Below are 12,735 nucleotides of genomic sequence, written 5' to 3'. Positions count from 1 at the left end.
GGGTATATTCTTCCCAAGCAGAGAGACAATTTTCACGGCATGTTGTCAAGGATGCATTCCCAACCTGAATACTCGGTACGATATTAGGCAGCCTTTCTAGACCCCAGGCCTCTGCAGGGCCCAAGCTGAGAGCTGCGAGTTACCACATCATCTCTATTGACTACCCAGTATTTTCAACTGCCTCTTCTTTTTGTCCCTCTTTCCAAGATAAAGCAGAGCTACGCAGCTGGAGTGTGGAAGGCAAGTATGACGATAAATGCGGAAAATGAGCAGTAGCAGAAACAGATTAAATGAAAGCTAGGATTGATATAATGGCAAGACAATGATTTAAGATTCCTCTGTTTCATTTATATTTTCCACATACGATTCTCCAGTTTGAACATAAGTGATAAACTGTGTAATAATTAAACCAACTTTTAAGTCTTCCATGGAAGATGTAGAGGGAAGTAAACAAGAGACTTATTAGATGGTTAAAAAAGGTCTCTGGGGTGTAACTGTGAGCTCCACTTCAAATGCAGGCAGCTTATAGATGGTTGTTGTGCAAAGCCTTCAAAAGAAAAGGTTGGATACTGAATGAATCACCTTGATAAAAACTCAGCAAATGAATGGACGGATTAACAGGGAGGTTTCCTAGCAACTGGCTCAAGATAATGAACTCCCTCTCACAGGGAGAATATGTGTAATTCTCTTCACTTGAAGAACCATATGAACTTCACTGTAAAGCAACACACAACCTCTTAGGATTTCTGAAATGGAAAGAAAAAAATCCACATACAGCTTCCTCTCTGTGGGGATGTGGGATGGCTGAAGAAGTATTAATTCAGCAACACTTCTCTGCAAGTTGAATTTTTTTTTTCCCCTCTGCAAATGCCCAGTATCAGGGCAACGGGTGCAAAGGACAAATACAACAAGGTGATCCTCATTGAGCAAAGTATGCATATTACATGCAACTTCGAGTTTTTCTGAGTTTGGGGAAATATCTTCAAAGCAAAAACAAACGCTGTGTATAGGTGGCACCAATTCTTGTGAAAAATTTCCTCAAGCAATACCTTACAGGTAAAGCTAATTAGATACATTGCAGACATAACTATGACCTCAGATGACATGCCACGCTGGAGCAGAGAGAACAGTAGATTGACACAGCACTCAGCACTGGAGCTGCCCAGAACCTGATGAACAGTGTGCTCGGCAGCATAATATGAATTATACTATAATTTGTTGTCCTAGAGAGAACCATTATTCATAACAGATAGCACTGATAGCTGTATTATTATTTATTCACTGCTTAATGAAGACCAGGAGTGTGTTCAGTGTTACAGTAGGTCCATAGCTGATGCTGGCCTTGAAGGTTACCTTTAGCTTTCCTTAAAATCATTAGAAGTTGGCTGTTAAACCTATTTGTTTTGTTTTGGTTTGGTTTGGTTTGGTTTAAGCCTTAGCTTCAGTAAAGTACAAGATATATTCCACATAATAGAAGTTTATACTGAACAGATGTAAATACTTTTGGTACTTAGCTAAAAGGGTAATATATGATATTCAGAACACCAAGGAATATAGATTTTTCTAATAAAATGCTACTTTGAAATAATACACTTATTTCAAAATAAGACCTGTCACAGAAGAGTATAAAACTAGTGAAATAAGAAGCAGCTTTTAAAAACATACACTTAATAAAGTCAAAATTTAGATGTAGACAACATTTAAACACCACTGATTTAAGCTTTAAATAATATTGGGACCACACGGCTGCTGATATACCAGGCTGTTCTAACTCATGTTATTCCAGATGAGAACTCTTTCTACACTGTTTGCATCTGTGTCACCCAGTTTTTGTCTTCCCCAAAGGGCAGGGTATGTCTCTGTTTCTCTGAAGCTTTATGTCTCTTTCCACTGAGAGAAGACTAAAAACAGAAGAGGAAGTTTCTGAACTTAAATACTTTTCTTAATGGAGTTTCTGCTGCATTCCTGCTTAGCCATTTTTTTAAACTGGATTGTAATCACTCAGATTTAAGCAGCAACTGCAACGACACGGTGTGGAGATTTTCTTAAGATTTGGAAGGCCAGTATATCAGTTTAGCCCCCCGAGGTCCTGTTTGGCCTTGAACATCTCATTACAGGTTAAACTGATCAACAAAATAATCTGTCTTCCAAGACTTGGAAGAGTCGGTAGAATTCATAAAGACCACTGAACAGCAAATAATACGGTATTTTGAGAGGTCCTGGTCAAACATAACTCCTACTTGTCTTAATGGCAGCTAAAATATCTCATTATTTCCCATGATCAAGAATCTAATGTCAGAGCATATATCCATCTGTATTAAACAGAGTGAGTTTAATTTCTTTCCACTCACACGTCCTAAGCAATGCTGGCTGCACATCCCGTTATGTTGTAATAAATGTAAGTGTTTCATGGGGATCTATTGCACTGCACTGCTCTCCACTCACAGCAATGATTCTTTCAATTGCTGCTTGTCTGCCCAGTTGCACAGGTGTGCAGATGAAATACAGATATTTTTCCTCATAAGAATATTAGGATTCACACAGTCATAAACCCTCTGGAAGTTAGAGAGACAGCCAAGATTTTTAACAGCTCCTGAGCAATGAAACCAGGCAGTTGCTATGCATTATGCTTTTCCTCCCACTTAACAACAAACACACATTAAATGTAAATTACCCTCAAGAGAGGACAAATGTGGACTGATTCTGGTCATCCTTTTAATAGCTAAGGCTTTGTACCAGAACCACTAATCATCTCGAGCAACCCACGTTTCAATGGCTAGTAATTGCTGCTGTGTTAGACAACTTAAAATAATTGTATCCTGAAGTTGACTTTTGGTGGGAATGTGTGCTCTTCTTTTGCATTTAGAGCTGCAGAGTACTCAGACATTCTTTTCCACTGCTGTGATTTCTGATACGCCAGAGCAAGAATATAGGAATTACATTACGGCCTGGCTGGCCTGAGTATCCTCCCTCCAGCAATGTCATTAGCGAGGCCACTTCAGAAGGCAAAACAATACCATTGTATTGACACTCTTAGATCTACAGGGTTATTAAGCTATAGATCATGCGCACGTTCACTTTGGTCTCGGTGGCAACCTTGATGTCCCACCTCTCTTTTCCTTCTTTGCATGTGAATATGCTTCTGTAAAGATTTTGTCTTGGTGCTACATGGAATATTATGACAAGTTCAGTTCCAAAAATGCAAATGAAGATAAGATCGGCTGAAGAAGGTGTGCCAAGATGTGCTGAAAAGGAATTCTTCTGCTTAGAAAGAAAGAAACTAAATCATAGAAGATTGGATCTTGGAACCAGTCATATTTCAACTTGACTTTAATGGCCTTGGCATAAAAGATAAAATTATGCAAATTACAATTGTACGGTACGAAAAGGGACATATTCCCTATACAGTAGATGATGAAAACAACACATGGGGACAGACAAGAAATGTAATACTTAACGCACAAGGTCATGCACATATGGACGACCAGCTGTAAAGCAGGAGCTCACTACCTGCGAAATGACTGAGAAGGATAAAGATCTGAGTGCAACTACCTGAACACAGAATAAGTATGTGCCCAAAAAACAGGCAAATATGAATCTAGGTGAAGTCAGTGACATATTTCCAGCACAGCTAGAGAAGTATTCAACATGTACACCCCTCGAAAGGCTTTATTTTGAATGCAGGGTACAATTCTCATGCAGGATCAAAATGATTCAAATTAGAACCACTGCAACAGGAATATTATGACACAGGGAACATGTCATTCAAGGAAAGACTGTCAGTCTTTGCTTGGTTAGCAAAGTAAATAAAATCTGAAAAGGGATATGCCTATACTCAGTCAATGTTTCATAAAGTGAAACACCAAGGACGTGCATATAAATATTTGTATACAATATATAATATATAGTATTATATTATATTACATTACATTACATGACATAACATTACATTATCTATATGTAATTAATATGCATTACAATATACAATATTGTATAGGTAAATATATTTCAATATAACAAATATATGTTATATACCATATTGTATTATGTTTACTACATTACATTATAATATATTAAATTATTTTATATTATTGTATAAAATGTACCATACGTGATATAATATATTTTATATATATTTATATATAGATAGTATTATATAAACTCTAGATAACAGAGAGTGAATAGTGGAATAATTTAATAGTGGGTTTTATAATAGAATAATATATATAATACGTTATAATATATTATAAATTACATAATATTGTTTGTGTAATTATTAAAATTATACATTCTATATTAGTTTGTATAAGTTTAAAAATTTTAAATTATATATTACTTAATTATATCCAAAATACTGATTGTGTTAGTTTAATAATTGCATATTGTACATTACATAATCATATCCAAAATATTAAGTATATGTAATCTATAATGTTATACAAACTCTACACTAAAGTTGAAAAAACTTAACATGTCAGGTTCACATGTCATACAAAGTAGCAATGATAAGGAAATGTAGGCATATTTGCAGGACAAGTCTATACTCGGTTAATACATTAAAACTATTTCAATTTGACTATTAAGAGAAAAAAATGTTTTGAAAGGAACAAAAATGCCTACAGTAATTTGCTAAAATCATTGGTGCTTACATTAAATCAAAAAGTTGCAAGCTTTTTAGGACACAGAATTGAGAAAGTAAACTGCAATTTCTACACCATGTGTCCAGGGCGACTTTCATTTGCATTTATCTGTTCTTTCCCTGAGTAGTGACTATATTAAATCAACAATATCTATGGACTTCGGCTCACTAAATCTGATGGAGCAACATTTATTGGCAATAGTGAGTTTGGATATAACAATGATTTTGTACATGTAAAATCTAATATTATCTTGAAAAAGCTTGAATTTATGAAATAAATTGGCAAAAGACATTTACCTTCCAAAAGGCTGTTCTACTTTCCAGTTTTCTCTTTTCTGCTCATAATTTTGGGTAGTGAAATCACAGTTGACTAAAATACTAAAAAATAAAAATTTGAACTGCTTCTCTGTGTTCACTTATTCAGGGATTGAATGTTTCAGATTTAAATATATACAAATTTCAACAGGAAAAATGAGAATCTGTTATATTTCCTCAATCATATTTAGTATTAATTTCCTCTATGTTACTAAAAATCAATCAACATTATCTTTCAAGTTATCTTAATTTCATTACAGTGAGATATACTCTAAGTGTCACTACATTGTAGGGAAGAGGAAGAGGAAGAAAGAGCCCTTCATTTCTAAGAGGGATTTTTTAATACCAAGGATCGTATCCAAAATATTTCTATTCATCTCCTTAATGAATTTCTTTGTGCTAGTTTGGAATAATTTTCTTTGGGTATGCAAATATGCACAGTGTGCTTTAAGCAAAGTCAAAGTTATTAAAAAACTGAAATCCTCTTCTTTAATCCCTATTAATAATTATATAAATGCAATGTTCTGATAATCCTCAAAAGAGGGTGTTAGGGCAGGTAAATGTTGTCAGATGAAAGCTGCGATCATGAGTTTCTCACACTGTACGAAACACCCTCGTGAACTACCTCAAACACAGAGTTACTGAATTTTAAACCGGCACTTTACCCCCGTTTCAGCAAGCGTCCTCTGCAGATTTAATGATCAGGAACATCCTCCTGATGCACGCCGGGAGGTACGGCTGCAGGGTCCAGACCGCGGCGGACGCCGTGTCAGATGAGACGGAGCTGCTCGTTAGGGGTGAGTATGCTCGTGGTCCCACCTGAAAACACAACCAGCGGCAACCATTGTGCCAGGGAATTTAAATATGTGGGCTCCAGGGACAGCTGTGCTGTGCATTACTCTTCGGATGCTATCATGTTGAAAAGGTTTGTGATTAACTTAGCGTCTTTGAAAGCAGCTTCACCATGAGCTGCCCTGCAGACATGGCATTGAGAAACAAAAGGCGGTTGGTTAATGGACATACAGTCTTAAGAGAGGTAATGGCACAAAAGGTATATCAGATCACTTAAAACTAGACAATTAGTATTCAGGCTAATTGAATTAGCTAATTCAGGCCTGTGTAAAGTAGATATGATGAGTTCTGTGCTTTTTTATGATATGTTTTACATTTCATCTTACGGTCAAGCCATTCTCTCAAGTTTAACGGTTTAGGAATATTCATTCACTTCTTAACAGGAAGGTCCATGCAGCATTTTGTAAAATGACACGTATGAACAGTGAAAAGCCTCCTAATATGACAGGAATTTGGGTTTTTTCACACACGGAATTGTCACCGCCACATTTTGACTGCATCTTTAGACCCAGTCCTGTAATCTGTTGAGTGGCTTTACCTGCTATTTAACATTCCTGATAATGCACAGAAGCACAGAGTCACTGTCCTGCAGGATCCCAGATCATATCTAGGGCACCAGCTACCTTACAGTCAAGCGGGGCATTAGCACTACACGTGCATTCCGTGCAGCAGAGTGTTTCTGTGTTCTGCACTACGTGTGTGTTCAGTGCCTGGTGGGATTTGAGGACTTACAGTCCACTTACTGGCATTAAAACTAGCGGGTCCTGCAATGTCAAGACAGATGGATCCCTGCTAGGTAGCACAGCTGGGTAGCCTTACTGTGGATTATACATTTTTTGAAAGAATAAATCAAGGTAGATATTTTATTAGCATTTCAAACATTCTAGACAAAAAAAAAAAATCAAAACTATTTAGAGATTATAATCTTTCAGAAATACTTATTCTACCACATGCCACCATATCTTTAGATTTGATATGTTCATATCCATCTCTTTTAGGACAAACCGATGCTTTAAATGATAAAGAATGTTTCTGGCTGACTGCAGGGCTCTTCACATTTTGATGAAAGTAGCTGTCAAATATTTCCATAAAAGTCACTTTGAAGACCATCAGATTTCTATGAGCTATGGCCCTGTTGGGATGGTGGTATTCAGTTGCCTCAACACAGACATTTAATGCCATTTTAGCTGCCTTATGACATCTGATTCATCCTTGTGGGCTACGCAAGACCTTATGTGTTACCTTTACCTCTCTCAGGCAGGAGCTGGAGGCTCTGTGGATAGGGAAGGCAATCTCAACTTTAATGCCATTGAACTTATTAGTGACAGAAATCTCTTAGCTTATTATTATCTAGGACGCTTCAGACTGGCTACAAAATTATTTTTTTAAGAATATCAGTTATATAAATGAGTTTATTGAATTTGACGTAGAAAATAAATGCTTCTTTGAGGAAGAGGTTTGAGATGGAAAAAAAAGGACGTTGTAAGCAGTATCACAATGTATGCAGGAGGATGGCTCACTACCATGCCACCTTGCTGATGAAATGAAAACTATGACTGCTTTATAAAGGAATTTATTTATATTTTGATTATTCTACTTTTTACTTATATTATGTATTATAATATTATACATTGTGTATGTATATTATATTTTATTGTATTATTAAATTATAATTTATATATTATATATTTATATAATTGTGAAATTAAATTCAAATATACTTTGCTTACAATGTTCTCCTTTTCTTGTTTCTGTGATTGGATAATTATAGGATGCGGTAGGGAATGTTTACTTTGCTTTCACAAAATGCTTTACACTGCGTGACTGCTTTTGTCCTGATGTAAATTTCATTTTCCATGAAATTATAGGATATGATCAGTTTGCTTAAGTAGTTCTTTTCCTTAAGATATTTGGAAAACCTATGCAAATGAGGACAATAAAATCCTATAGTGTCAGTATTGCTTTCTCAAAAAAGGTAGGAAGTTTTGTTTTGTATTGCAGAAAATGTTTAAAGCACATTCAGTGCAAAGTTGCTAATGATTACTCTTTACAGGCTTCAGCATTTCAAAAATCCAAAATATTTAGGAGAATCTAATCTATTACTCCTTATACTGTTACAGGCATTTCATTTTCATTCCAGTATGTCTAACTCTTTTTTTCTCCCCATATCTCAGTTTATAGAGTGCACTCAGTGGTCTGCAGTTTGACACTGTTTGATGATCCCAAATTGCAGCACCTTTCAAACTTCTCTAGGTTTAGCTTTTGAAGGTACCGGACATTGCTTAAGTGAAGAGACCATCAGCAACACATGTTTCAGTCAATGTTTCAGTGAACTCTGAAGAATTCCACCGGACAGAGGAAGTCATCGTCCTTGAAGAAAACCCATTGCCACTATGCAGTAAATTCTGAAGTCCAAAGCTATGTTATTCTTTATTTCCAGTATAGTTTCTAGGTAAAATAATTTCGTATTTTACAATATTAGATATTGTAAACACAATACAAAACACAATTACAAAACACCTTTGTGTTTTAAATATTGCAGCCTATGGCCAAACTGAGATAGCAGAAGCTTTCTTATGAACTCTTAGAAGTACCGATATAAGCAAAGTTCCAGCACATCCTTGTTCTGACCTTAATCTCTCCTTTTGCCTCTGCAGAAAATGCCAGTCTTTAATGCTGATAATATCATACCAGCGTATAACAGCATTTCAATCATTAGTTACAGCATAAGGTTCATCTGGTATTTTTAATATATCATTGTAATTTTTATTCAAAAAATGTTCTACTCACACCATTTCTACAGGAAATAAATTGGACATACAGAATAAATTAAATTAAAATAACCTAATTTTCCCTCCTTTAGATATTGATGAATATCAGAATTATTGCTATTAGTTACTGACTAAATTTATATGGGATTATGTATTCAGCTGGTTCATTTTTAAGTCAAAGGACAGTTTTCTAGCACTTTATTACAAAGGGCTTGGAAGAAAGCTATACCTTGCTGCAGCCTCTTCAGGTGGAGGAAAGAGAAAAAAACTGTTTGCAAACTCCCATTGCTCATAACATACTCACCTTCAACAGACAGACATTCACCACTGCCTTTTCAAGCAATTATGATGTCTCAGTATCATTTATGGTGGACAAAGCATGGAACATCCTTAAACCATATTTATCTTTTTCAAAACCATTCTTGCTAGTTGCTGTATTGGAAGATCCCTTGAATATATGCCAGGGAACTAACTGTGTCACTATTTTTGCCCTTGTTATTCTTTGTTCTGCATTATACAGTAGAAGTTAAATTGCAAAAATGACACCAGTGAAAGACAATCTGAAGAATGAATAGTGCCAAGTAAATCTCGGTTCTTTTAAGTATAACTATCTACAAGAAAGGAACTAATGGTGCAAGAAGATTTCTGAATTTACTGCGTATGTACATATATGTGTGTGTGTGTTCGTGTGTGTATGTGTGAACAAGAAAAGAAACTAAGATAGCAGCAACTTTCTACTCTGCAAGTTTCCAAAATGGGTTATTTCAGTAGTCTCATGCTAGTCAACAGTGGCCTTCAGGGGTTTGCTGTCCTGACATACTTGACATCATCTGTTTATATTCAGGTAGGCTACTACCTAACTTGCAAAAGCAATTTCGTCTCTAAAATATGGTTCTACAAAATTCATCATCACAAGTTGGTCTTATTATTAGGTATCTAAAAAAATAAATCATGATTTTTTATCCGTCCATCTGAGATCCACCATCCCCTAGACACCTTAACTTTGTGGAAGTCAGAAGAGAAGTCCTTTACTCTTGACATATAAGGAGGATGAGAGAGAGAGTTCAGTTCAAAGGCCAGGACTGATTTAAGGCAGAAGAGGTGATGCCAACCACTTACAGCTTAGCTCAGTGACTGCAATGCTCATCTGCAAGGTAGGACATCTCTTTTTATCTGTCTCAGACCCAGCCTCAAAATGACACTTGTTATACTTGCAAGCAGTAGGTTAGATGGGATTAAAACATTTTAAACCCCCTTTCTTAGGCAGAGGAACCAGGAGCACAGAAGACAGGAGACGAACAAACGAGAATCTGGCTCTGTAGGGCACAATTAACATACCTCCAGCAACTTACATTTGCTTCTTTCATTGAGTTGACTACTGCCCAAAAATGAAGATATTCCTCAGGGAAACCATTGTCAACAGCTTAAGCCAATATACTGAAGTGTATGTTGGGAAAGGGAAAAGTTACATAACAGACATGCACCCTCTGCACCGGATTTGCCCTCCAGCAGGGCAATGAGGCAGATAGTGCTAAAACCTTAAGGCCACTGCAAGATTTTCTGGAAGATAGTCATCAGAGCCCATAGCAGCAGAAAAAGGTATAAAGGGAAGGCTGATACAGCTCAAGGACATCCAGAAGAGAAAACAGCTTTTCACATAGGGTGGTAAATATTCTGTCACTAGGCCCACACAAATGTGCGACTTTAGAGGAATCCCATAACAGGAATTATGGATGTCTGATGTTCAAAGAAATAGTTTTAGCGGACTGAATGAACACAATAAAAATCACAGCTATGGACTTACATTCCTGACACCCAAGTCATTGCCTGATTTCTCTTCATTTATGCCTTCTGTTGTTTGCTCACCCAAGGAAAATATGTGCAGAATAGCTGTTTGCCATGCAACAAGGATGTTTCCAGGAGAACATAGATATTCACTACATAGTCAACAAATCTTTTCCCCAGCACATGAAGTCATCAGCCATTTAAGAAGCAGAAGTGATTTATGATTTTTATGAATGTCAATACCATTCTTGATATCAGTCCAAGAAGAGTTTCCACAGGTCACGTGCTTTGTCTGGCTACCAGCCTTTATTTAACCACCCAGATCTTCAACTTTCACTGACTGTTAAGTAGCGGAGAAGCAGAATAGCAGAAGGTTTCAGCTTGGCTGGATTTCCAGCTATCATTGGCACACCAGTAGTTGAGCTGTCTCTATACTGATTTTTCACAAAGAAGTGATTATCAAAGCAGAAGGCTGTAATACAGGATAAATATGCATGTCATGTTCTGACACTAATGATATGACCACAAACATGGTTACCAAAAACCCAAGTACCAGCCAGAAGACTTACATCTCACAGATGTCTCAGGTGATCTTGTTAGCCAGCAATGTGTCAGGTTTCCTCAAGACAATGCCTTATTGGTAAGTTAATATGGTTTTTAAAGCCTGTCTTCCAAATAGGCCTTATTATATTCTTATTCCCCCATTATGCTGTAGAAATTTGAAGAAATCTGTGCATTCATATTTTCACTACTGAGGATATCTTCATGATCCTGTGCTTCATGTTTTACTGCAGAGACATTTAAAACACCAAATACTTCTGTCATAAAAAAGGTTGACACTGTGAAGGGGCTAACCTTTATTACTTTGCATTGGTCCAATCAACTACATTAGAAAAGCTCAACAGTGTTTTTCACTTTATGTTTATTTAATTCATCAGTACAGAATCTGTTACTCATAGACAGGGATGTTTTGAAGACCTTCAGCAGAACTCGTAGCTAAGAGCAGAAGGCTACTTCTTACCTTCACTTTTGGCAAAAAATACCCCTTTGCTCTTGAAACACACAGTTTCTACTGAACCCATGTAAAGCCTTGCTTTCCCATATGCTGCAATAAGGAAAATCTTGGGTAAAAAATACCCTGCCAAAACCAGTTATTGCATATTCCTTGCTCTTTCTTCTGCAAGTTTGGAGGGTTGGCTTAGAAAAGCATCTGTACAGTTTGGCAAAGAAAAACAGTGGGATTTGGGAACGTCACACAGGAGCGTAACGTGCTCTCACAAAGATCAGCGTGAGGCTCTCTATAGTTTAAGAGCAGAGATCCCATTCTCCTGCACTGAGGTGAGCAGTACTCCTGGTGCAGCAGCAGTTTCTGAGAACACCAGAGAGGTTCATGCAGATTAGAGGATCACTGCAAAATTTACCGATTATGTAAATCTGTTATCTGATTTGGATGGGGACAGTGCTTCAAACATTTAGAACTGCGTGAATGGTTTTTTCTATATAAACTTCTGTACTGTTAGCGATGATAGTGACACCACAAAAGCCAATGCAGGTTACTTTTCATGGTTATCCCTTTTGTGCACCACATTCCTTTTTAGGATCATCATGACTGAGTTAGGAATACAAGGTTGTGAAGCTAAAGGATTTTTTTACATGAAACTGAAAATTTCAGTGCCTAATCAACAGTACCAAGTCTCCAGTATTTTAATATTTATTTAATAAATGAAGGCTTTTTATCATAATAAACTACTGGGTTCAGTAACTTTAAGTTGTGAAATAGGTTCCATCACTTAAGTCCTATTTGTAAATTACTCTTGCAAAGCTGGTTTACGATACATTATACACAAGAAAGTAGCATTGATTGCAGACTACTCAGATGCTGGATGCTGCATTATACACTGTCTTGCAACAGTCTGTGGAGCAGCCAGACCATGTTCAAATTACCAGACTTGGTTTCAGAGTGCTCCATCTCCTTGTTCTAGATACAGTGCAGGCTGATCTCTGGTTTTGCAAAGGAGCAAAGGGTACTAGTCCCAAAATGACATATTCACTGTTTGACTTTCTACAATATAAACAGTATAAGCTGTAAGCTGTAGCAAAAGTTGACACTGCAAGGTAACTAAGTCTGGGAGAACATAGCAAAGAAAAAGACAGTTAGCTGTTTCCAGGTGAACTACAGTAATGTTACTAAACAGACAAGTTTGCTCAATTTTTTAACTTGAGGTGCTAACTAAAAAAAAAAAAAAAAGCCCTCTTCTGTAACAAAAAGAGGTCAAATAAATAAAATGCAGAGGAAATTATTTCTACATGCTTCCTTGTATTCATCAATGATCACGTGAAAGATTGTTTCAGCACATCTGGTAATTTTAATAG

The 12,735-nt window shown here is 36.5% G+C and overlaps 1 protein-coding gene across 2 annotated transcripts in view; it reads left to right on the top strand.

Annotated features, from left to right (window-relative positions):
• CNTN5 (contactin 5) overlaps window positions 1–12,735 on the top strand; it is a gene marked incomplete at both ends in the record, with an annotated part of 389,481 nt that overhangs the window by 332,367 nt on the left and 44,379 nt on the right. For both annotated transcript variants that reach the window (XM_082008944.1, XM_082008943.1), the window contains one exon: window positions 5,631–5,751. In XM_082008944.1, coding sequence (XP_081865070.1) covers window positions 5,631–5,751 — 121 coding nt within the window. The remainder of the gene's footprint in view (window positions 1–5,630; window positions 5,752–12,735) is intronic.

This window comes from Phaethon aethereus, assembly GCF_964289735.1.
Source record: "Phaethon aethereus genome assembly, chromosome: 1".
Lineage (NCBI taxonomy): Eukaryota > Metazoa > Chordata > Aves > Phaethontiformes > Phaethontidae > Phaethon > Phaethon aethereus.
The sequence above is the reverse complement of the archived record's forward strand: the minus strand, read 5'-3'. Positions and strand labels throughout refer to the sequence as shown.